Below are 26,890 nucleotides of genomic sequence, written 5' to 3' on the forward strand. Positions count from 1 at the left end.
GAGCTACAGGGACTCTCCCAGTGCGACTGTTCCAATACAATCTGAAGTCCTTTATGGTTGTTTTTAAGGTGTTTTTAAAAATAAATAAATTGGGAGATCCATTCAGAGCTCTCTGGTGTCGCATTGGCCCTGCGTGATGCCTAGTTTGACGCTTGGTAGACATTTGTTCTGTACAATCCATGTTCAGTGCAGTTAGATGATATTTGGCAATTAACTGTCCTATAGCTCCCTCTACTGCCATACTGTGTGCCAAATAATCTATATAATGTGAAGGGAATAACTCTGCTCAACTTTGAAATTCATAAATTCAACTTACCAGAAAGAAAGATTAGCCATGGTATGCTCATAAAACCCAAGCCATCTAGGTTAGAATCTTTCAAAGCAAAATTTCTGAGAAATTTAATGGGTATTAACTTTGAAAGCAGAACTCTGAAACAGGAAGTGGAGATGAGCAAAGTTGTTTTTGAAGTGTGTGTTTGTGTGTCCAGAACACAAGTCACCTCAGATAAAATGGAAGGTTTCAGGAAAGGTATTGTGTTTCATCAGGAAGGTGCTCTCCTTAGTGAAGAGTTCTCAGTTCAGGCAGTCCACACTGGTCTTAGACTAGGGGGGGCAAAATGTAACAAGTCAACTGTGATTGTTCCTCAAGGCAAAAAAGGAAAAAAGTCAGTATTCATCCAACAGAATAAATTTTAATGGAATGACGTCAGATGTTATTTTAAATACTTTGTTGAATTTGGATACTGAAGCTCACATGTCAAAGAAGCTCTGTTTCAGTAGAACTTAAGGTCATGGTTCATATGTAAATATTTAACTTTTCAAATGTTCTAAAAAAAATTAAAGAATCAAATGGATAGTTATTGATCCCTTTCTGTGGTTTGGCCACAAGGTTGCTTTTTCCAGAGATGAAAGCTGTTATCTGGCCCTAAGAAGAGTCTACTAAAATCTATGGAAGACTTTCCATTAAGGTTAATGGATTTGGAATTATGGTACTTTGATTTGTGTTCTACTTCTAGGCCTGACAAAGGGGACAGAATGATGAGTACTATAAAAATTTTAAGGTTTACTGTAGAGAAGACTGCAGTCCAAATCAATAGGTGCATTCAATCCATCTTTTGTGGGTGATGTTTTACAGAAATGGTCCTTAGTTTTTTAAAATATTTATTGTGCATTTGTATTACAACTTTTATTACATGGTCAACTCAACAAACACAATACATTTGGATCTTAGTCAATAGTTGATTTGTAATGTAATGGGGGAGCAGGCTGGTTATTTACTTGCTCTGGGATTGTAATTTTTGACAGAACTTGGACTTTCTGACAGCAGCTGGCATCCTCGCTAATGGTGAGCGTGTGCCGCAAAAAAGCCACATAGACACCACTAGCAGCTCCACTGCTGAAGCATGATGCTCAAGTGGGAGTGCTTATGATTTTCATTGATTCCTCTCCCCTTGGAAGTGCTCAGCACAACCTGGAAGCAGGTCAGTGAAAATTACCTTTCCCACCTGTGCAAGTGTCTATGCTTCAGAAGCAGGGTCAATAGTGCTGCATGCATAGTTTGTTTTGTTTTGCTGCATACGCACAATGGTAGCACGGATGTCAGCCACTGAATATAACCAGCGGTGTGAAGTAGCTTTCAACAAAAAACTATTTATATACCCATTTTTAACAAAGGTTTTCAAAGTGGTTTACATAGAGAAATAATAAATAAATAAGATGGCTCCCTGTCCCCAAAGGGCTCACAATCTAAAAAGAAAAATAGACACCAACAACAGTCACTGGAAGTACTTTCGTTATTGCTTGTTTTGTAAACTTGAAAAATCATCAATAAAATGTTTGACTTTTTACAAAGCAAAAAATAAATAAAGTTTATTTCAGCTTAAATATAGAGCAGTACTATGTGTATAAGGTGCAATCTAGCAATCAATGAACCCACTCCATAAAATGTGTCCTAATCACTTAATGAGGGAGGGATGGACAGATTTCTCAATTTCTGTTCTGTCTGAATTTAGTCCATATTCCTTTGATTTCCATTCCTCTCTTCAACTAAAAATCCCCAGATAACTTTTCCCACCACCAAAGAAATCCACATTTAAGTATATCAGGGGGTTCTCAGAATTGGGTCCCCTGAGGTTGTTGGACAACAATTCCCATCATCCCCAGCCAGAATGGCAAGGGCCATTGGCCAGGCACAAGGCAAGTGTTTGTCTAACATCATCTGGGAACCCAAGTTTAAGAATAAGTGAGGTATAAAATACTGTTGTGTAAAATAAGCATTCACACAAAAAACCTAGTCAGCAATCATTTCAGTTTACCAGAACAAAGCATTGAGCATCTTAGGATAATAGTATTTAAGGAAATTAACTAAGGTGAACACCTGGAGCATAAAACCACTGAACATTTATTTATTTATTTAATAAATCACTATACCGCCCAAAACGCAAGTTCTCTGTGTTTACAAAATTATAAAAACAGCCAATAAAAGATTAAAACATTTCAACAATTAAAATTAAAAGTTAAAACTATTAAAACACAATTAAAAGAGTATCTAATTAAAAGCCTGGGTGAACAGATGCATCTTGACTGCCCTTTTAAAAGTTGTAAGAGATGGGGAGGCTCATATTTCAGCAGGAAGTCTGTTCCAAAGCCTCGGGGCAGCAACTGAGAAGGCCTGTCCCTGAGTAGCCATCAGACAAGCAAGTGGCAACTGCAGATGAACCTCTCCAGATTATCTCAATGGGTGGTGTGGTTTATAGCAAAGAAGACATTCTCTTAAATACCCAGGGCCCAGTTGCTTCACTCACTGTTTAGGGCTTTTTAGGTTATAACCAAAACCTTGTACTCTGCCCGGAAACTTACTGGCAGCCAATGTAGATGGCCAGCCAGTGTAGATGTTTTAAGATAGGAGTAATATGGTCTCTCCGAGATGACCCAGAGACCAATTTGGCCACCGCATTCTGGACTAACTGCAGTTTCCGGATTACGTGCAAAGGCAGCCCCACACAGAGCTCATTGCAATAGTCAAGTCTGGAGGTGACTAGCAGATGTACTACTGTTCTGAGGTCATTTATCTCAAGAAATGGACACAGCTGGCGTATCAGCCGAAGCTGATAAAAGGTACTTCTGGCCACTGCCTCGACCTGGGACACCAGGGAGTTTTGTGTTTACAGTCAAAAAAATTTGAGTGTATTTCCTAGCCCAGGGTCTCAATAGAGTCTATGACTTCCTTGTGTACTAAAAAGATCATACTTAACCCTCATCTGGAGTCATGATTTTTTATACACGAGTAGAACGTCCTACTCTCAAGTAGTTATATTGGATGCCACCCAACTTTTTCAGGCCATAGAACCCACAATAATGTAACATTTTTGTTACATTTTGTTACATTTTGTTACATTCTGCAGGGGTGGTGGGCCGATTAAGATGGTCTGCCCCCGGAGGCTTATGGATCCGCTCGGATTTCAGACAGCCCTCGGGGAGTTTCCGGTGTCCAGAGCTGGTGACCCTGTCGAGGCCTTGGTTGATCTCTGGAATGGAGAGATGGCCCGGGCTGTTGACACGGTTGCCCCCAAGCGCCCTCTCCGGCTTGGTGGAGCCCATTCTGCTCCTTGGTTTTCCTCGGAGCTTAGGGCGATAAAGCAACTTGGACGACGGCTAGAACGACGCTGGAGGAAGAGTCGTCACGAATCCGATCGAACACGGGCTAGAGCCCATTTTAGGGACTATGCCGTGGTGGTGGGGGTGGCGAAGAAATGCTTTTTCTCCGCCTCCATTGCATCTGCTCAGTGCAGGCAAACAGAGCTGTTTCGTGTGGTGAAAACTTTGCTCCACACATCCCCCCGGATAATGGGGGAGGAGTCATCTACGGCTCTTTATGATCGGTTTGCCTGTCGCTTTGCAGATAAAGTTGCTTGCATCCGTGCTGACCTGGACTCCAGAGTTTTGGCAGGTCCGGCAGACGTGCCTTTGGTACCATCCGGTCCCGTTGTGTTGGATTCTTTTCAGTTGGTGCGGCCTGAGGATGTGGACAAGATCCTGGGCAGTGTGTGGGCGACTTCGTGCGCTCTTGATCCTTGCCCTTCATGGCAAATAAAAGCTGCCAGGGAGGGGATAGGTAGATGGCTGGAGGTGATTGTTAATGCTTCGTTGAGGGAGGGCAGGATGCCATCGTGCCTTAAGGAGGCGGTGGTAAGACCTCTATTTAAAAAGCCCTCCCTTGATCCCTCCAACCTGGACAATTATAGACCTGTGTCTAACCTTCCCTTTCTGGGCAAGTTGATGGAGCGTGTGGTGGCATCCCAGCTGCATAGGGTCTTGGATGATACGGATTATCTGGACCCTTTTCAATCTGGCTTCCGCCCCGGGTATGGGACTGAGACTGCCTTGGTCGCTCTAGTGGATGACCTATGCCAGGAACTAGACAAGGGAGTGTGTCCCTGTTGGTTCTGCTGGACCTCTCGGCGGCCTTCGATACCATCGACCATGGTATCCTTCTGGGCCGCCTCTCGAGTATGGGGATCGGAGGCACTGCGTTGCAGTGGTTCCGGTCCTTTCTTGAGGGGAGGGTCCAGAAGGTGGTGCTGGGGGACAACTGCTTAGCCCCGTGGCCGTTGGCCTGTGGGGTCCCGCAGGGTTCGGTCTTGTCCCCCATGCTGTTTAACATCTACATGAAGCCGCTGGGAGAGGTCATCCAGGGTTTTGGAATGAGTTGTCAGCAATATGCGGATGACACTCAGCTCTATCTCTCCTTGTCATCTGATCCTAGGGAGGCGGTAGATGTCCTGAATCGGGGGCTGGAGGCCGTGATGGGTTGGATGTGGGCTAATAAACTGAAATTGAATCCGGATAAGACGGAGGTACTGTTGGTCAGTAGGAGAGCCGATTGGGATGAGGAGATTTTACCGGTTTTGGATGGGGTTGCACTCCCCTTGAAGGAGCAAGTACGCAGCTTGGGGGTACTACTGGACCCGGCTCTGCTTTTGGAAGCTCAGGTGGAGGCGGTGGCCAGGGGTGCCTTTGCACGGCTTCGGCTGGTGCGCCAGCTGCGTCCCTTTCTCGAGAAGGCAGATCTGGCCACGGTTACCCACGTCTTAGTCACGTCGCGGCTGGATTACTGTAACGCGCTCTACGTGGGGCTGCCCTTGAAGAATATCTGGAAACTGCAGCTAGTGCAAAATGCGGCAGCAAGGGTTTTATCCGGAGCTGCCCGCTGGGAATATATCACCCCCATTTTGAAAGAGCTGCACTGGCTGCCGGTTTGTTTCCGGGTCCAATTCTAGGTGCTGGTTTTGACCTTTAAAGCCCTAAACGGTTTGGGCCCGGGGTATTTGAGGGACCGCCTGCTCCCAAGGGTTGCTGCCCGCTTGACTAGGACATCTGAGGGGGCCCTGCTCCGGGTGCCGACAATGAGGGAGGCCCGGCTGTCGTGCACTCGGGACAGGGCCTTCTCTGTTGCTGCTCCTAGACTCTGGAATGCTCTCCCGTTGGCCATTCATTCCTCGGACTCCATCACAGCTTTTAGAAAGCTTTTAAAGACTTGGCTTTTTACCCAGGCTTTTACATAATCGTTTTTTACTGCTGTTCTTGTGTGTTTTTTATCTGCTGTCTTGTTTTTATGTATGTTTTTAGCTTGATGTTTTTACTGCTTTTATTGTATGTTTTAATTTTTGTAAACCGCTTTTGTAAAAATTCTGTAAGATTTTTGTAAACCGGGGTTTTCTTTTAACGAAAGGCGGTATAAAAATGTAAAAATAAATAAATAAATAAATAAATAAATAAATAAATAAATAAATAAAATAAACATTTCAGTCTAATGGTCACATCCCAAGCATGGTGCCACATCCCAAGCATGGCACCCTGTATGACTGCATGACTCACTGAGAATGCGAGTTCTCAGCTAAGAAAAATGAGCACTTCAAACCCACACTAATGAGGATCCATACTTCAACAGCCCCATTCTCAGCATTTCCACTGAAAGGACATGTTGTGACTGATCTAAAGACAAACCCTCGGAGCCCATCAAAGGCATTCTACTGGCCAGTCACGCACAATCATCACATTTTTGCTAGGTTTCTTGTCAGCTGTCCTGGGCACAAACTTCCTGGGTACACACAATACCAACATCTTCTGTCAATCCAAGCCAAACACAGTTGACAGTGCTTCCCTTTGTGAATGGGGTTGCATCTCTGGGATATGTCTGGCTTTTTGTGTTTAATTCTGCCTACACAGGTAAACCCTTATTCAAGTGTTGTTCCATGGCTGTATACATTGCTGCACAACTTGCTGGCCTACTTGTCTTTGTTGAAGTCCTCCAGATTGCTTCCTAATGTAAACATCTCCTGTCAGTTGGTAGGATGTTTCTGCATCACAGCACCACCATAATTTCAAACTGTACTTTTTTTTGCTTGCTTGGAATGTGTTGCCAGAAAGGACAGAATCTCAGCAACCTAAAAGCTGCTCATCAACTGCTGGTCAGACACAGGAATGTAGCTGTGCTGTAGCTTCTGCACAAACAAGGTCCAAATACCTGTAATGGTTGCCAGCTTGGTAATCACTCTTCTCTCCTGTCATGCGGCTTTTTCATTGAACCTTAAATTACTTGTAATGTCCTCAAATAATCTCAGCTGCATCGTGGCAGAGATGTGCCCCAAATGTACTGCCCACAGTCCCTACAGCACTACCTGATTGGCATGAAACACACCGGCTAGGACTAGTAAGCTAAGATATAATTTTATTTCTGTTAGGTCAAGGTGCTTCCATCAGAACATATCAAGCTGCTGCCTACTGAGTCAGATCATGGGTCCATCTAGAGTAGCATTGTCTACTCTGAATGGCAGTGCCTCTCCAGGACTTCAGGCAATATTTGGATACCTCCCTCAGGGATAATAATGCCCCCCCCCCTCAGATTGCATTGGAGGGAGTTGCTTCACTCACTGCCTCCTCTTGCTGGACTAAACAACTTTTGGTCTGGTCTTTCACCAGAAGACACAGACCCCACCTCAGCACTGTGCTGTGGGAGAATAATAGGAGGGGGGGCTAGCAAACTCTTGGCTTCTAGATTGAGGCAGATTGAACATTTTTTTAAAAAAAAAAAGCCTGGGTGGGGGGAAAAACAACAACAGTGTAATATTATATCTTCTCTCCATGCAATGTCCACACAGACCATGAATTTATACATCAGCAGTTTTTAAAGTTTTATTCTATGTTATATAGTAATAGTACATCCAATACTGATGTAGACATAGATTGTTTCCTGCAAAAGGCGCATCTTCCACATTTAACACATTTATCAGATCAATAATCTAGCATCACCACTTTCTCTACAGGAAATAATGCCCATGCCTTGGGCACAGCTCAAAAGTTTATTATTTGATCCCACTGAAATCTTGGCAGGTGCTGGGTTCATGATTTGTTTGTGGATCTAGATCATTACCAGTGTTTAAAGCCGCAAGGAATGTCTGGAGAATTTTGGGTTCTAGACATGGCTTCAACACTTTCTTACATTAAAAGCTTATGTTGTGGGAGAATCCCTGTTTGAAGATTGCTCGTAAATCTTTTTATTGGGCTAATAGTGCCTCCCACATGGCCACATTGGATCAGCTGATCTCTTATGAAGCAGTTTTTAAATCTTTTGAAACTTTGAGAACTGAGTTTGATTTGTCTCTAAATGCTAGCTGGCAGTTTATTCATTGAAAACATTTATCATCCCGGCTTTTTGGTCCTGATGCAATTGCAGCTTCTGAAACTCATTTATCTTATTCAACCTGGAACATTTATTGGATGCACCTACACCTGTAACTTTGCTCTATCAGAAGCTTAATGACATTGATAAGATTGATATTGATGATATCTGAGATCTTTGAAACAATGATCTTGAATATGCTATTTTATTCAACCAATGGTGGGTAGCTTTGCAGGCAGTGAAACATGCCTCTTTGGATCTCAAAATGAGGCTAATACAGCAGAAACTTTTATTCCATGTTTATTGGACACCTCAGATAATGTTTAACAAGGGCTGGTTGCAGACTTCTAGATGTTGGAGGTTTAATTGCATCTCATCTCGAAGATACCATATTACTCCTATATTACAGGAGTTGCACTGGCTGCCGATATGTTTCCAGGCAAAATACAAAATGCTGGTTATAACCTATAAAGCCCTAAACAACTTAGGCCCACGGTATTTAAGATAGCGTCTTCTTCTGCATGATCCCCAACGTCCACTATGTACATCAGGGGAGGCTCGTCTGTGGCTACCTTCATGTCGTTTGGTGGCTATCCAGGGACAGGCCTTCTCTGTTGTCGCCCCGAGACTTTGGAACACGCTTCCCGTGGGAATAAGAGTCTCCCCATCTCTAGCGGCTTTAAAAAAGTGTCTAAAGACTTATCTTTTTACCCAGGCTTTTAAACTTTTTAGCTTTTTAACTTCTGATTGTTTATGATTTGTTTTAAACTGTTTTTAGTATTTGTTCTGAACCGCCCTGAGACCTTGGGTTAGGGGCAGTATAAAAATATGCAAATAAATAAATAAATAAATTTCTATGAGGAACTTATGCATATGGTTCCATCCTGTCCATTTATTGTGCCATTTTGGCTTGAAATCCATAAGATTGTTAACATGACTTTGCAGCAATCATTGTCTGTCAAGGATGTTCATGTTTTATTGGGGTACATCCCCAGTATATGGAATCTAGCATTACATCAAGAATTGTGGAATCTTCATGCTTGGACGGGGTGTGTCACAAAAAAGATCATAATACAGCACTAGAAGGACAAATTTACTCCTGAATTGCAACTTTGGATAACTGATATGTGTTCCTTGTCAGCATCTGGTCTTTTTCCAATGGAAAGGTAAAGAAGAGGAATTTTTAGCAATTTGGTCAAATGTTAATGAATTGTTTATGTTCTGAAGGGGGCGGAGGGAGAGAGATAGAGAGAGAGAGAGAGAGATCCTTAGAAGAAGGTGCCCCCACCGTTTCCCCTTTTTTTCTTGGTAGGTTATATTTTATTACGTTAAAGTTATGCTTAAGGGATCCTTTTTATTTATTTGTTTTCCTTTTTAGTTATACACATATAATTGTTATCCTTGAGTATGTCGTATGCATTGTTGTAATCTTATTGAAATAAGGGGGAGGAATAACTGGTATGGGGCCATGTTTGTAGATATATTGTGTTCCAGAATCCAGGTAAGAGTTTGACAACAAGAGCATAGCTGGGAGTGCAGTGGTTTGCTTGTTTACAGACCTTTACACAGCTGGAAGTGGAAATCCACCCCCAAATCCAGATGAGTGTTAAAATATAGTTACTGTTCTCTTAACAACAACTACAACAAATATTTTTATACCACTTTTCAACAACAGTTTCCAAAGCAGTTTACATGGAGAAATAATAAATAAATAAGTTGGCTCTCTGTCCCCAAAGGGCACACAATCTAAACAGAACCATAAGATAGACACCAGCAACAGCCACTGGAGGTACTGTGCTGGGGTGGAGAGGGCCAGTTACTCTCCCCCTGCTAAATAAAAGAGAATCACCACATTAAAAAGGTGCCTCTTTGCCCACTTGGTGGTGGGAGGGTGGCAGGTCAGTTAAGAGATTCAGAATGTTTTCTTTTGATCAGCTGAACTTTCCACTGTGCTTTCAAGCCCAGCATCTGATGAAGTGAATCATTGCTCATGAAAATGATTGCTTTATAACAATATTTTTTTAAAAATCTTACAGGTTAGTCTTAACGTGCCATCATTTTCTTTGATTTCCTATAACCACCACCACCCACAACCCCCAGGATTTCCATGTACTTCCTATACAAACAGCTGGTGCGTAATACATTGTATTAATGTTAATAGTATGTTCCCACAAATATGTGGAATGCATAGGATCTGTAGAAGTAACTACATTTTATAAAATCTGTTCTATTGAACAGAAAGAGTCTGGAACCATGACATACATCACAAGTTTCAGCAGGAGAAAAATTTGGTAACTTTCCTAACAAGGAGCTGTTTGTGTTGGTTATACTGTTCTTCTCTTTTTAGTTGCTGTAAAGAGCAGCTCAGGAATCAAAATATTCAGTTCTTCAAGCTCTGGTTTTCCAAAGGACCCTACTTATAACTCTGATAGTGTTCAGTGTAGTTCCCATATAAATCAGGATCAAACATTGCAGATTGCAACCTAATTAAAATACATGTTACAGTTTATAATATCAATAAAACATGTAACACAAGGATATGTTCTAATGTCAAATCATAATGCCGTTTTCAAAACATGAACCACTGCCTCTTTGCCTAGCCTCTCTTCCTTGGTGCTCAAATCCTTACTGAGGAAAAATGTAATTTGCTCACCTGTAAGCCTCTTATAACAGCTTCATGTTCTGTAAATCTTTACCTAATGTTCCATTTCTGTTTTCCTCATAGAAGAATAAGCCCTCAGCTGGAAGGATTTCTAAAAACAAATGTACCTTCAAAATGAAATGGTAAGGATTTTGCTCTGTGTTTCATATCTGAACCCATGAAAAACCCAATACTTTAATCACCACTTTAAAAAAAAAAAGTAATCTACCAAAAAGAAAGAAAGAAAAAGAAAAAGGACAGCTGAGAGGTTGTAGTGGCATATAATACGCAACTCAGGGCTTGAAAAATTCTGGGTGCCATGGTGCCTAGAAATTTAATCATGGCACCTAGACTAGGATATCTATAGGCAGAGTTATTGGGGGGTGGGGCTGTATTTGTCCTGGATAGCCCTCTTTCTGTTCTAAATGTGTTACTTGTACTGGGAATAAAGAGAAGCCCATTTACCCTCCACTTCACAATGTCTGTCACTAAGTGGTTTTGTAAAGTATTCATTTTCAGGCTGCCAGATTTTGGGGGGCTGGCTCCTAGTTACAAATAAAATTTGTCAAAGCCTGGCCTAATTTGTTGTAGCATTTAACAAGTTGCAACATTTAACAAGTTGTTCTGGTAAGAACTAATCTGCCTACTTTCCTTTCAGTATAATCTTAACTGATAGTTACCATCTTCAAAAGTTAGCCCACTTCAGCCTTAAGCGTTCACACAACCGCCATCTTAAAACTGGGGTGCATGACATCATCACAAACTACGCTTTGAGGTGTCCCTCTGTGTCACTCACTACAACCGTACCAAATTTGGTTCAAATAGGTTCGGCAGTTCACAAGTTAGCCCACTTGTCTCTCAACCCACGTGCCTGCTGTCTTGAATTGGGATGGATGACATCATTACAAACCACACCACTGAGGTGTCCCTATGCATCACTTACTACAACTGTAGCAAATTTGGTTCAAATCGGTTAGGCAGTTCACAAGTTAGCCCAGTTGTAGCTCAAATATTTGTGTCCACCATCTTGAATCGGGGTGGATTACATCATCACAGGCTACACCGTTGAACTGTCCCTATGCGTCCCTACAACTGTACCCAATTTAGTTTATATTGGTCCAGGCATTGCGAAGTTGATGGATGGGACACACACACACACACAGACACACAGACACAATGCCGAGTGATCTCATAAGCGTACTTTCCTTAAGGTAAGTAGGCTAAAAATGACAACCTCTCTTCCAGGTGATCAAATAAAAATGCTAAAAGTTTATATGGAGCAGCTTATTAAGATTCAAAATATTGCTATATAATATAAGCTTACTGTATGCCTTCTTTTAAAATCCTACTAGGATGAGAAATTTATTTTTAAAAAGAGACCATTGCTTTAACCTTTAAGCCACTGATAGCTGACACAGTGCTCACTTGCTGCATTTCACTTATGCTCTGCAAGCAGCTTGTCATCTGAGGTATATTAACTGGTGTGACAGAGACTATAGCAATATTTTGACATATGTCAAATGAGAGTAATAGCTATATTTTCCCAGACAGTATAAGGAGATGATTATAAAATTATAGGGTGCTCTGCAGTTTTCTCACCACATGGGACAGCTGAATTTATATGACAGAAAATAATAATTTTATCCCTATTAACATTTTATTTGAAATTAGCCCAAAACTAATTTGCAACTAGTCAACCTCTTTCCCTATAGAAACATTGGAGCATTTTGTTACGTAATGTTCTATGGCCAAGTCAGTCTGGCACGAGATGAGTATGTATTGAGGCTAGCCTGTCCTCAAAAACAGAGCTGGGAGGAGTTGGTTTCAGGTAGGATAGGATCATCAGCACTCGAAGCTCCCAAAAGAACATGAAAGAGACGCTGGGGGGCGGGGGGGGGGCGTGTAACTTCTAAAACAGTCATGGCAAAAGCAGTGGTCTTGACTGTGAAAGAACCATCTCCACCATTTGATGATCCAGTATTTAATTTTGTTCAATCTTCTAGAACATCAAATGCAACAGCTCTCCTAATGTTATTTGCTGGAGCCCTTGCGGCCGCCTCCACCCCCTCTAGAATGTTCTTTCTCCGCCGTTTCCAGAATGAAGTGTTGTCATGAACACCAACCCAAGCCCAGCCCACCTGAGAGGAGACTCTAGCTGAGCCACCCCTCTCTGAGCCTCATGGGCTGACTTAGTTTAAAATTACTTTAAAAGAATCTCTGGAAGATTATATCGCTGCCACTAAGTGTTCCTTAGCTAACAGAGAGTTACCTCAGACTGGAATGGGAATGCTAAAACTTCCAGTTCCCACCACCCACTTTACTTCTCTAGCAGGGCAATATAAAAACGTGGTTCCACTTTTATATGTTTAAGTAGGGAAGTAGCAGGCTTAGCGATCCTGGTTGAGGGCATGTGAACTAGAGGCTTCCCCTCCTCTTTTCCTAGAGCCAGTCAAACACTCTAGGGTTTGTAAAAACAGAAAAAACAATTTATACTATGTTTGCTATAACCGCAACCCCCCACCCACCAATCAGTCTTCGACTTTAGCATAACAATTGCGAATAGGAGCTAGCTTAGTGGTTACAAGAGCTTTTCAGAACACCCAGGTGATATCAAGTGGTGCTTAACTTGTCCATTAATAGACTGAAGTTTAAGATAGGTAGTTGCAAAAGCAGTACTTGGGTATACAAAGCAACACACACAAAAGAAAATAATTTCTAACACAAGTCTTACTAAAACACTTTCTCCTATGTCTAAACCTCCAAAGCCATAAGCCTTGGCTTCCTCCCCTTGGAACTCACCAGGACTTAGGTGAGACCACGCCCTGCAATCCCTGATCCCCAGGGACCTGCAGAACTCACCCTGAGAGAATCTGGCAAGACTCCTTTGCTCCTCTCTCACCTGGGCACCCTTTCTTCTTCTCAGAAGACCCTCAGGAGCCCTTCAGTCCCACCCAACTTGTTAACTGATTGGGTCATGACCACTGTTCCCTCTAACAGGGATTTCCAGCTATTGTTCACTACAACTACCAGCATCCCCAGCTGCAATAACTTCAGTGGTATTTGTAATTATGTCATCCACCCCAATCCAAGATGGTGGATGCATGAACATTTGAGGTGCAAGAGATCAAACTTGTGGACCTTGATTTGAACCATATTTAGTCCAATTGTAGAGATGGTGAAAGGAAAATAGGCAGATTAGTTCTTACTAGAACAACTTGTTAGTTTTTGGATGGTTTTACTCTGGGTTTTTGTATACCTTATACTGGCCTTATAATTTCTCGTTCAGTAAGGAACCTTTTTCTGTCAAGGGGATGTTGGACATTCTTTGGTCTAAAATTGTTAAGGAAATCGATGCCAGTAGAAGGTTGGGCCCTTACGAGAGGCCATCATTGCTCAATCTTAGGATTCCCCCCTTATGTATTGTTCCTAAATTTTGACTAATTATCACCTTCCTTATCCAATGGGAGAGTCAGTTAATCATTATTAATCTTTCAAGCTCTCTTCTTTTAAGTACACTTATTTTGATTCAGCTCTCTGGGGATGGGTCTCTCATGGCAAAGTGTAACATCATATTGGCTTTTCACTTTCTGCCTGTGCATCTGGATGATTTTGAACTTTTGGGTTTCCATTTTAAGGGCCTTTATTTTATTTATATAAGGCCTTGCACAAGGGTTGCTCCATTTCCTGATCTGCCTTTGAGACTCTTAGCACCTTTTTGCAATGTGACTCATATGTCTTGCTTTACTTCAATTCTGCATTTTTAGATATATATTTTTGTAGGACCACCTGATCAGGATTCCTGTGAGTGGGCTCTTAAATCTTTAATCCCCTTATGGCTGAGTTGGGTGTGCCGCTTGCCCCAGAGAAGATGGAGGGTCCTTCCACTATCCTTCAATTGGGAATTGAGTGTGTCATGAAGGTTTGACACCTTCCTGATACTAAACTTCAGGTTCTTTGTATGCTGTTATCTAGCTGTCAGGATAGAGAGGAGGCAGCCTTTAGGGAACTACAGGTACTTGCCCAGCATTTGAATTTTGTCTGTAGAGTGGTTGCCCCAAGTAGAGTTTTTTGTCACCAGCAACACAAATTCACGCATGAGTCTCATTACCTTCTCAGATTTAGTTGACTGGCTGTTCACAACATGCAAAACTACTAAGTTGTCACACCCAAACAGGACAGATTTGTGGGGGGAAACAGATCCCCATATGGCAACCAATATGGGAAAAAATTCAAGGAAAGCCAAATCCCTGTTTAAGCTGGCAGAGACCCAATTGGAAGGCCAAGGAGCAGCACACCTGTGCCCTTGCCAATAAAGAATGAAACCAGCAGACCCTGCAGCATCAGATTGCACTGGGAAACCAGTTTCCCAGCAGATGGAGACACTTCAAAAAGATACCCCATTAAAATCAGCAAGGAAACTCCATCAATCAGCAAGGTCCTCATGAGAACCCTTTGATAGTCTGACCCCGTGGTGAGGGATTGTAGCAGATTTAACCCAGCCTTTGTCTCAAAGCAAGCTCACATGAGGGGAAGAAAAATGCTAAATCATCCTCTCTCTTGCTTTCACCCACAAAGGCTGTTCCTTTAAAACTTTCCTGTTTCTCCAGTGGTTTAGTTGCTGCCACCACACCCACTTTTTAACAGAGTTTAATCCCCCCCCCCCAGTGTGGGCAAAATTCCAGGGAACTCTCCTTCTCTTTACCAATGGAAAAGTACAAAAAAATCCTTTCTATGTGCAAGCCTACACGTAATGAGAAAACTTGGTAGAGTTGCTGGACAATCAGATTGAGACATGTGTTGCACCAGAGACAAAAGCCCCTTTCCAGCCCCACTTTCCTGAGTTAAAAATCTACTCCAGAGACTTATTGGAATTGTAAAGAACCAAAAAAGGGGAAAAAACTTTATTCCAAATATTACAGACTGCTTCTGTTTGAGGATTTCTCAGCTTTTAGTTACAGGTAAAAGGAATACTCAGTACCCTCAGCTGATATTGGGGTGACACACTTTAAAAATCGTGGTTACCCAGTTGCAAAAACATAGATGTAAAAAAATAACAACAAAAAAGCACCTTTAAGAGTTTACAGAGACTTTTGCAATCCACTTTTGGAATGGCGCACGCTCAGCATTTCTTAGCTTAGTTACATTACAGATAAAACACCATAGAACAGTTGCAAGGATATGCAAGGCACACACACACACAAATAAGTTTCTGATGCAAACTGACTAGCAAACTGTTCCCTAGACTAAATCCCCTTTTCCTTGAAAACTCACCCCTCACCTGATGAGATTCAAGTATCCTGCAATCCTGTCTCTCTAGGATCTGCAGTTCTTTTCATAGCCATCTCCCTGGCTACTCCACCTCCTGTTGCAAGCCCAGCCTGGCTCCAACTGCACAAAGGGAAGTTCTTGGGGTTCACTTCCAGTTCACCCTTTAGGGGAAAGGAGGGGCTGTTCAGTAACTGATCACTACAGAGATCCTAACCAAAGACATAAGAGAGTAGATAGATGTTTGAACTTCAACATTTCTTTTAGGGCCTGTCATGTGCCTGACTTGGATAAAGAAATAGCAGATGCTCTTTCATGATTTCCAGGTTCCAGTTTTCCAGGTTCCGGGAGCTTGCTCCAGAAGCCAACATAAACCCTTTGTTGCTTCCTCCAGAACTGTGGTCGCGTGACATGGTGAAACAAAGCATGCAGTCCTTTCATTCTTGGCCCCGTCCACCAGGGTATCTTACTCAAGTGGCTTCACCCAAGTTTTGGATTTTCTGGGCTTTCCTTCCACAAGTAGCTGTAGTGATGTTTCATCTGAGCATGCTTTACAGTTTTTGGTGCACTTGCACAAGTGTGGCCTTTCCCCTCAGTCTTTGCTGCAATGTTTGGCAGCTATTGTCTTTTGTTGAAGGCCTAGGAGTTCAGTGACCTGTGCATGGATTTCCATGTCTGCGAGGCTGTTCAAGGGTGGGCCAGGGAGTCTGGTAAAGTTCCTAATGACAGGCTGCCTTTGCAGGTGCCTGCTTTGGTTCAAATAATTTTGATCTTACTCCTTGTTTCTTCATCTTCTTTTGAAGTATATCTTTTTAGAACAGTCTTTTTCCTTCAGTTTTTTTGTGGCTTTTCGAATTATCAGATGTCTCCTTACTCTAGGCTTGACATTTCTAATTGGTGTATTTCTCTGAGCAATTTGTTTTTTCGCAGCCATTGGCTTCTCCTGAAGCTGCATTTTTCTAAGACTAACCAACTCAGTAAGGGCAGCCTAGTGCAGTTAAGGGGTGGTATGGCTCTTGAGCTATGTCCTGTGTCTGCTTCAGGGATTATCTGGCTATTAGCCTAGTGGGGCTTGCCCCCCACTTTTATTGCTCAGTGACAGGACACCCCTGACTCAATGGCAGTTTTTAGCCATTTTCAAAAAATCTTTAGCTGTTTCTGGGCTACTTCCCGATCGCTTTGGATCCCATTTCTTTCGGATTGGGCTGCTTCAGTAGCTGCATCTGAAGGTGCCCATTTCGGGGTTGTAAACTGTATTGGGAAGTAGACTTCTAATGCTTATACATTATATATCCATAAGGGCCCCTTTTGAACTATTGTTAGTTACTTTATTTTTTTTCATTTGGGCACATTGGTGGCTGGTGAACTAGTTTCTAGGCTTGTGCGCAGACATAAGAGTTGAGATTGAGTCCAACCCTACAAAAGTTAGTTCAGGGTCATTTGGACCCATCTGGATGTCGGGGTTGGGAAAACTTGGGAGGTGGGATTAAAGTAACCATGGATACTCACTTGTGAGCCCAGAAGGAAAATAAACAACACAAGAGAGTCTCAAGGAATGTGATGTAATGTCAAGCCGGAGAAACTCTCTCTCTCTCTGAACCCCTCCAATTCTGGTAAAATCAGATCATGTCTGATGCCACCATTTGGAGCTCTAGAAATCTCCAGTTTTTTCTTCAAAAGGGATCAAAGAATTCCAATCCAAAATGGGCTGGCAAAGTTTGGGTTCAGACTCTCTTCAAACCCCTCCAATTTGGGTAAAAATGGATCATGTCTGATTTTACCAGTCTGAATATGCACAGGTCTACTGGTTTCTATATGGGTCCTCAGTCATAGCATCCCTTATTAGGCATCAGTCAACTGCAGGGACCCACAACTTGGCTTTGGATCTCAGGCTCACGTTCACTAGGAACGCAAATAGGGCATGTAATGGAGGAATTTGGTTCTGGTGTTAGAGTCCTTACTGTCAGCCTCCTCATTTGATTGTTGTTCATGTCGGGGAGAAAGACATTGCTTTTATTTCTAGTTTAAAATTCTTTTCATTGATAGTTAATGATATTCATAGGATTTTGGTCTTGTGCGCTTCAGCCGAGTTGGCTTTTGTTGAACTTTTGTCACTGCTCATTGGTCTGGGGTCCAAGAGGTCAGGCCCTTAATAGATCCATTCAGAGATCCAGAAGATGTTTTCCTGGAGGGCAGCTCATTTTTTAGTCAGCTTGCTTGCAAGTAGCCACTTTGGCCCCCCAAAAGGGTAGGCTGATGATATTGGGGGGTGGAATAGAAGTGTGCATATTTGTAAATAAACAAATGCTACAAAAAACAAACAAACCCCTCACTGTCCTCTGTTATCTGCCCACTAGAAAACTGACACTGTCAGCGGTTTGCCCAGAAACTTCCTTACTGCTTGGAAAGTGGGAAACATGAAATAACACATAACATGTGTATATATCCAGGCTAAGTTACTGAACTGTACTACTCAGGAATTACTCTAAAGGGATATTTAATTTCAATGGGTCTTCCACTGAGAAATTTAGTTAGGATTTCAGCCAGAGTAACTACTCTACCTGGACTGATAACTGCTTTGTATGAAATTTTATGCAAGTATATTTTTAATACAGCAGCTGGAACTCAATACTGTTCATGTAATCTTGCTTTACAACATAATGGGTGGTGGCTAATTAACTGATTATAAGAAAATATAACTGTTCAAATAATAATTGAATACAGAACTCAACAAACACTTTCAAAGAGATCAATTAAGAAACACACATCAAGCATACCCCCAATGAACTCCTGATCAGTGCTCTAAGATGTTCTATTGCAAAAAATATCATTTGGAAAATAAAATGAGAACTTCAAATTGAGATGATACGTTAGCATTGAAAAATCTTGCAAATCTTTCTGATGTATTTAAAATTAAGCCTGGTGGAGATGTGCTATATAAGAACTGCATGATAAAGATTGCTGCCCCCACCTTGAAAGGAATTGCTGAACCAGAAAAGCTATGGGTTGTGTTTGGAGAGGGTGAGGGAGTGAAGTTTCAATACTTAAAACTCTTGAGATGGCCTGTTTTTTTTGCAGTGCCTGGGAGCAGAGCCGATATTCAGAAAGTATTTTTACTAATGAAAAATCTTAGGTCAGATGAAAGATGAAGATGACAGCATCCAGAACTTGCTAAAACAGAACTCTGTATGAAAGTTAAGTATGACTTTTTCTTGGCTGATCTACTTTAGTTCATATTTAATGAAAGCTCTCTGTTAAACTCATGGCAGCGGTGAGAAAAAAGATCCTTTTATGTTAAAATAGGTTACTTTTGCAACAATTTAGGGCCTCCCTTCCAATGATGTTCAACTTTATTACCCTTTCAGTTTTTGGAGTTTCCAGCTGCTTGGTTCACTTTTACTTTGTACTGCTCTGCGCCTCTAGCTCTCCCTTGTTCTCAGCCCCCCCTCATTCTCGGCCCCCCATTCTCAGCCCTTCCCCCTCCTCTTCCCTCTTCCAACATTTTCTCTCTCTGGCCAGTCGCTTTTTCTGGCCGGCTGCTGCTGCTTTCTCCCCCCGCCCGGCCGCCGCTTCTTTCGCTCCCCCCCCCACTTTCACTTTCTCCCCACCACTTTCACTTTCTCTCCCTGCCCACCCATTTGCTGGCCTGTCCATTGGCCTTATTTTCCCCGCAGCCTTTGCTTTCCTCTCCCCCTTGTTCATGAACTCTTGCGAGAGCTGCCACACATGGGATTAGCGACGGGTATGTTTGAGAATTATATATAGATAAGTGCTGCAGCTCTGCTGGAACTCCGGTGTTGCCATGAGAAGGATGTATGCATGCAATCAGGTGGCCCATATTTTCCTGCTTGCTTCGTCACCACTGCAATATAGAATTCTGACCTTTCAGGAGTGCTTTCCAACTGCAGTCACCCCAGAGCAGTGACACATTAATCAGTCCTCTTTCTGCCAACCCAAGTGGGGCAACTGCTGAAATGTGTGACTTTTGTGCTCTCTCTGCATTTGAGATATTGCCAGAGGTTGCTTTAGGCAGCTGGTGGGTAGAGCAAAGTGAGCGTAGGCAGCAGGTCCTAGTTTCTGGGGCTCCAGTAAACATCCTTCACAGCTAAAGGACTTCCTTTTTTTTTTTAAGGCCTATCTAACTGCTAACTTGGCAAAGAGGCACCTTTTAACTTGATGATTCTTTTTATTTAGCAGAGAGAGAGTAACTGGCCCTATCCATCCCCAGCACAGTACCTCCAGTGACTGTTGCTGGTGTCTGTCTTATGTTTCTTTTAAAATTGTGAGCGCTTTCGGGACAGGGATCCATCTTATTTATTTATTATTTCTTTGTGTAAAGTGCCCTGAACCATTTTTGGAAGGGTGGTATAGAAATTGAATAAGTAAAATCGAATAAGTAAGTACCTAGGCCCATCCAGTCAATTGTGGCAGCGTCCAGCATGACTTGTGTCTCCTCTTAGGTTCTTGGCAATTGTACCTGGTCATCAGCATGAACCAACATGTTGACCTTTTCTATACCATAGTAGGGATGTACACAAAAGCAGTTTTGCCGGTTCAGCTCCAATCCAAACTGGATTCGAGCCAACCTGACCCCGCCCAGTTTTGTGCACTGTCAAGCCAGACCCAGTTTGAGTTTGAACCAAGCTGGCTTGAAAGGGCTGGGAGCTCTACTGGTAAAGGGCAATCTGTGAGGATTCCCCTTTACAGGTAAAGGGCAATGGGGGGCAGGGGGGCTTCCCTAAAGATCCAGCAGGTGGTAGGGGAGTAAGAAAGTATTTACGAGTGCTGCCAGCAGCAGCTGTGCCAGTGGTGGTTCCCTCAACCCCCACCAGCCTCTCCCAGGGTAGGTAGCGCCGGTTTGGGGCTCTGCACAGGTGTGGAGGTAACTAAAATGGCCTGTACTACATGCAATGTGGTCACACAAATGGCCGCCATACATGTGTGTAGGCCATTTTAGTAACCTCCATGCCTGCACAGAGGCCAACCAGGCCCTGCCAACCCTGAGGGAGACCAGCGGGGGGGGTAGCCCCCGCCCCCCCCATAGCCACTACCACAGCCACCCCGCAGCAGCATTCGTAAGTATTTTCTTACTCCCCTCCCACCTGCTCCATCTTTAAGGAAGCCCCCTTCCCCTCCATTTACTGGTAATCATCACCAGATTCCCCTTCACCACCAGAGGTTCGAGCTTCCTTGGTTCAAACCAGGTCTGGTTCAGTTTGAACCTGGACCAGCCAAGGCTGGTCCAGTTCAATCCTGAACCTGTCAAGCCAAGCCGGCTCAATGTCGAGCCCAGCTCGAACTGAGCCAGCTCACACACCCCTTGGCCATAGGTCATATATCAGAGTAGCATCTCCATGAGCAGGTTGGGAATGATGGGGCTAAACAGGCATATTTGCTTCATTCCCAACCAGATGTTGATCTATAGAATTTCCCCTCTATTACATGCACTGTGGCAGGCAGTCATCATAACAAAAATCTCAGATTAAATTGAGGGACATGTCTGACATGCAAGAACTCAGCGTGCATGTCAAATATGTGGCAGTGTGGGACTGGGCCAGAGTACTGAGAGAAGAAAGTTCTGGTTGTAGTAACCCTCTCAGGTCATGAAGGTCTGCCATGAGTGTATGTCATTACCCACCACAGCGCAGTTGGTGATATACACGCTGACGTGCATCGCCTACTCTTGGATGTGGTGCCATGGTAGTACATTGGTCATCAGTGATTTTGTCCTTCTTGAAGACTAGAACAGGCATAAATTACTGCATGGTGAAGCAGGAGATGTCAGGTCAGCTTCCCTGTTTGAGGTGCAGTGCATGGAAATAATCAAAACTCTCCATCCCTCCCTTCCCTGTCACATCTCCCTTCCCTGTCACATCAATACAAGCTTTTAAATAATGCTTTTCAGGGCTGAAAGAGGTTGTGTACATTAGTATCTCAGTAATTCTTAACAACAGCCACATAAGCAGGTCATGGAAAGAGGAAGGAAGAACAGCGACAAGTAGCCACTAAAGAGGAGGAAACGAATCAGAGTGCAAGCAATAGATGGATAAAAAATGGCAGCCAGCAACACCTGCAATCCCTTCCAGATTTCTGCCTCTCTCCTGTGGAGCTTTGAAGTTCTAATTCAAAGCCTGACTTATGTACAGCTACTTCTAGCATGATTAATGTAATGGATAGTCACTCCATTGCACTCTTTGCCCTGTTCAAGACTTCCTCACAACATGCTACTGTATTTTTTACCCACTTATCAGGAAATAATTAGAGAGTGGCTGGTGAACTATATTGAGAATTGTAATTTGTATGCTAATGTACAGGCATCAGAGCTTACCTCTTTTTCAAGAACGCATTACTTGTCCTAAAATTGTACAGCTCCATACTGACTTCTTACCATATTCTGACACACGGGATGAAAGTCCCAAATGAAGGCATATGAGCTCGAAAGCCCATGTCCTCCTAATTATTTTCATCAAATACTCATTAGCCTTGGCTGCCAAGTTCTAATTTCCTGCCTTTTTTTTTTTTAGAGACTTAATAATGTCTAAATTGAAAGCAACCAAGTCCATTATTGCTAAGGTCAAAGAAATGTTTCCCTAACTGAGACATCTCCTGGGAACATAAGGAAGGTAGCTGTAACCTGTTTTGTCAATCCATCTTTTCAGCCATGACCAGAATTTAACCACCAACCTAAAATAATTTGCCTTTGCAACTGGAAAGGATGTCTAGGAAAGCAAGCTAATTGGTCAGAGGGATACAAAGAAAAAGAAAGAGGGGGAGGAGAGACAGTTGTTTCTGTTGAGTTGGCTTCTACAACTACATCTGATTTTCTTTCCACATCATTTTAGGTATTAAATTATTTGGAAGTCAGAGTAAACTATTTGAAGTACTGATCCAGGGATTAAATTTTGTCTTTGTTGAGGTACTGCATATAGACATAGGGCAGCCCTTGAAAACAAGTGTTTTGACTGATATCATTCTCACTTCAAAGTTTCAGTGTGTAGGGATATGCAGAACTGGTTCTATTCAAACCTGGTTTGAATCAAACCAGGCTGGTTCAACTGATTTGAACTCGAACTGGACAGGGCCCCCCCACCACCAAAAAGGGGTGCCAGTCTGAATTAGAACAGCACTGACTCCTGTTCAAATGGAACCAGTTGGCAGTTCGAAGGGTATGCTTTTAAAGGGGAATCTGGTGAGGATTTCCCTTTACAAACAAAGGGCCGGGGAACCCTGCCTTTAAAAAGTTTGTAATGGTGGCTGGGGTGGGGGGGCAGCAAGAGGGCACCTTACCACGGGCTCAAGCAGTGAGTGGCTCCTCTAAACTCTGGACCGGGTCTGGCATTCCCAGAAGCATGGCCTGGTTTCTGCATGCATGGAGGTCGGAACCAGGTCTTGCTGCTGGGAGTGCCAGACCGGGTCCGGAGTTTAGAGGAGCTGCCCACTGCTGCCTCCCACCCCGGCCACCATTACAAGTATTTTAAAGACACTTTCCCCAGCCCTCTGCTTATAAAAGGGAATCCTCACCTGATTTCTCTTTACAAGCATACCCCTTGAACTGCCAAACCAGTTCCATTCGAACAGGGGTCAGTGCGGTTCTAACTGGTTCGACCATCTAACTGAACAAGGGGCTGGTTTGAAACAAACCTGCTTGCAGACCGGCAGTCCGGTTCGAATTTGGTTCAAGATTCCAGAATGAGTTCCGTGCCCAACTCTATCAGTGTGGCCAATCATGTAAAAGCAAACACAGATATGATTATTACATTGTTATTAAAATATTTAGATATCACTTTAACATGATTTCTCAAATAATTTACATTGCAAAAGCTATATCTCTATCTATCTATCTATCTATCTATCTATCTATCTATCTATCTAAGAAAGTGGTTTCTTGTCCCCAAAGAATCTCTCTCTCTCTCTCTCTCTCTCTCTCTCTCTCTCTCTCTCTCTCTCTCTCTCTCTCTCAAACACACACACACACACACACCCCAGCAGTCATTGGAGAGATTGTTATTGGGGTAAATGGGAAGAATTGTTCTTCCCCTGCCAAAAAATTAGAGAACTGCCACTTTTAAACTGCCACTTTTTAATTACTTTAAAAAGTAATTACTTAATTACTTTTGCTCAGTAATAAAATCTTCACTAACATGCAATTCCCACTCTACAAACATGGTGTACAGCTGCATGTGCATGCAATGTCTAATAGTAAAACTATATCTTCATTGTCTATTTTCTTTTCTTTCTTTTATTTTCTTTTTGTAGAAGACCAGACATACCCTTTATACAAATACTTCAGGAAAAAAAACTTTTGGTGCTGCTTGCTGTTCCTTTCGGAAACACTGGGGGAAGGATCCAGAGAAAGTTATGAGCAGCAGTCACAGCTATTCTATGGTCTCGTTTCACCAACAACTGCCAACGTAGTCAGGATTCTATGTACTCCCAGCTAAAAAGGGGGAAAGCAAAATTATACTACAATATGCTGAGGGATGTGAGGAGAAACATTAAAGTCCTCACACAGTAGAGTATGCTCTGGTGGTATAAAAGTTCAGCCCAAGAGATTATCTGGAGATTATAGGTTGAGTTCAAAAACCAAATAAAAATGTATTAAGAAACTAAAACATCACATACAGAGATAGACACAGAACAACACATACACAAACTGGCACTAGCCTTCAACAACTGAACAGGTCTCACCAAGACAGACCTATTAACATATCGTCATGCCTCTAGTGTCCAGAAGAGGTTACTATGTTGCTAAGAGCAATGCTCTTAGCAACACTTCTAACACTTTAAACAACATTCTAACACTTTAAACAATAGACGAGACAGCAATGCCCAAAATGAATGTAACTGACAATTCCAAGAATCTAGTTCTCCCTATATTTGAAGTCACACAAAAAGCCTTGCTGGATGTACTGATAGCACTGGGCCTGGCTTAGACTCCCCAATGAGGTGTATACTTGCCTCCATCTGTTCTTGCTATTCCTTTCCATTCAATTTTTTTTTCCTTCTACCCACACAGTGTGAAAGACCACACACAGTATAGATGCTTCCAGGCAGAACTGCAACCAAGCAACTTTGGCCACATAAGAACCCTTAGACAGATCCTCAGTAAGGCACAGATTATGGTCCTCATCAGGACCACACTACACATTACACAAATGCGCAGTTTTGCTATATAACAAAATAGCAATGACACAGAGCTAAACCTCTTTGTGGTGGGTCCTGATCAGGACAATAGTGCATGGGCATTAAACTGTTACTAGTTTTGTTACCCAAACCTACTAGCCTAGGAAGGAAGCTTCCATGGGCACCAATGGAAGCCTAATTCCTAGCAACTTCAGGAGTGATTTTTGACAGAATTTGGGGATGTTTAATCATAGTTAAATCATTTCTCCTCTACATTGTGGTCCTGATCTTCCCCATGGGCTACTATGTTGCTTTAAAATATATTTTTAAATGCGGTGCCAAACTATGCATGCAGTTTGGCTCTAAGAGAATTGTTGGGTGATATCACCACAAAGAACACATTCTGGCTCCTATCGTCCATTGAGTTCTACAGATGCCAGTGAATTCTGCCCCAAACATAATTCCCTGGGGAATTTGAATCTGACTACAGTGGCATATTTTCAGGAAGTTCTGAGTCTGCCTATCAGACACTCATCACAACATAGCTAGTTACAACTGAGGCCTGTCCTTTTCCGTTATCAAATCAACACAGAAGCAAAGAGAGTATAGGTGTTACTTGCTGATCCTTTCAGAAATCCTGTCCCTAGACACTCAGCCCTTGCATCTTAAAAGGGAAAAAGGTAATGCTACCAGAGAATGCTAAGTGTCGGTAAGTATCCAAAAAAGTTAAACAACAGTTAATTCATAGCTTTAGTTCTTAACTCTATAGACCGTTTAAATTTCTAAGTTTTCAGTACAAACACCGTAAAACAATTTTAAGTTTACTACAAGACAGTTCCAGCTTGATATTCTTTTTTTTTAAAAAATAACAAATTAATTTCCATGATGAGGCAATGACACCACAATAAAGGTCATGATTGCAGATTTCCATATTATCTGTAAGGAATCACTTTGTGCATGATGGTATGTTTCTAATAGCACTGGGCAAATTAATCTGCATTTCAGTTTAACCATAAAATATGCTCTCCCTCACTAAACAGTATGCGTGAGAAAGGTTATTAGTGCTGGGTACAATAATTATGCTATTCTGCCCTCTTATCTTTTTTCAGATTTATTATCATCATGGCATGAGTAATAGGAAATCTTTAATGCTAAAATTCTGTACTTGGCTACACACAGTTCCTTCTGGTTTTAACAGAATCTAATTGCTCAAACAGGATTGCAGATACAAAAGTCAGAAAGTGATTTCCATAGTTTGATCACTAAGGGACAAGAGCTGAGCCCAATTCCCGTCTCTTTTAATCCTGTGATGGTTGCAGAACTGCGATATTAGTTATTGTGCTGTAAAATAGTAGATCATAGCAAAACAGTAAGAATAGATAAAAATGCACAATATAGAAATGAAATAATATCATACAAATCCATCAGGCCAAAGCAGACAAGATGATAACCAGTAAAAATGCAGAAATATTATTTATTATTTATTTACTACATTTTTATACCGCCTTTATGCCTCGACAAAGGCACCCAAAGCGGCTTGCAATATTAAAAGAAGCAAATTACAGAAGATTTTTTAAAAGTTGTCTCCGGCTGTTGGTCTTCTCAGGAGCTGAGGACAAGAGCTCCCTGGCCTGGGTGCCTCCTTCCTTGCCTTCCTCTCAGGGCACACTGGTCTTTCAGTACTCCTGGGAAGGAGGGAGAGGAGCTGTCTCAATAGTCCTCACAGGCCAGAGCTGGTCTCTGTGGGGGCTGATGGTGATGCTATGTTCTCCCCTGGCCTGGGCACCTCCTTTCATGCCTTTCTCTCAGGCCACACTGGTCTATACTAGTGAAAGTCTCTAGGCTTAAGCAAAAAAAGGGGGGGAGGCTGTTAAATTCCCATCTCAACCGAAGCCTAGCTTTTAAGGTCCCCAAACTACTTTCCCCTTGGATCAAATCAGTGCTGAAGACAAGTCAGTTTCCTTTCCCACATCCCCAAAAGACACTGCTCTGCCCCTTGACTGGACTGGTGGCGGTACAAGCTGTAGCAGTTGCACATGAGAGAGGAGTGGACGGAAGCTATCTTTTCCTTTTCCCCATGTGGTAGCCCTTAGGACGTAGTCTTTTCAGTGGCTACTACCACCACATTTACAGTGGGTATAGGAAAGAATCACCCCCTTTGATAGACCTTAAATTCTGGT

The 26,890-nt window shown here is 42.5% G+C and overlaps 1 protein-coding gene across 9 annotated transcripts in view; it reads left to right on the forward strand.

Moving 5' to 3' along the window:
- TMEM18 (transmembrane protein 18) overlaps positions 1–26,890 on the forward strand; it is a 55,838-nt gene that overhangs the window by 7,568 nt on the left and 21,380 nt on the right. For 3 of the 9 annotated variants that reach the window (XM_053286055.1, XM_053286052.1, XM_053286053.1), the window contains one exon: positions 10,407–10,465. In XM_053286055.1, the coding sequence (XP_053142030.1) occupies positions 10,445–10,465 (21 nt within the window). In that variant the 5' untranslated portion in view covers positions 10,407–10,444. Of the gene's footprint in view, positions 1–8,906; positions 8,990–10,406; positions 10,466–18,665; positions 18,781–22,111; positions 22,211–26,890 lie in introns of those variants that run through there. The other 6 variants (XM_053286046.1, XM_053286047.1, XM_053286050.1 and 3 more) reach the window with 6 other exon arrangements.

This window comes from Hemicordylus capensis, chromosome 1, assembly GCF_027244095.1.
Source record: "Hemicordylus capensis ecotype Gifberg chromosome 1, rHemCap1.1.pri, whole genome shotgun sequence".
In the NCBI taxonomy this organism is placed as follows: Eukaryota; Metazoa; Chordata; class Lepidosauria; order Squamata; family Cordylidae; genus Hemicordylus; species Hemicordylus capensis.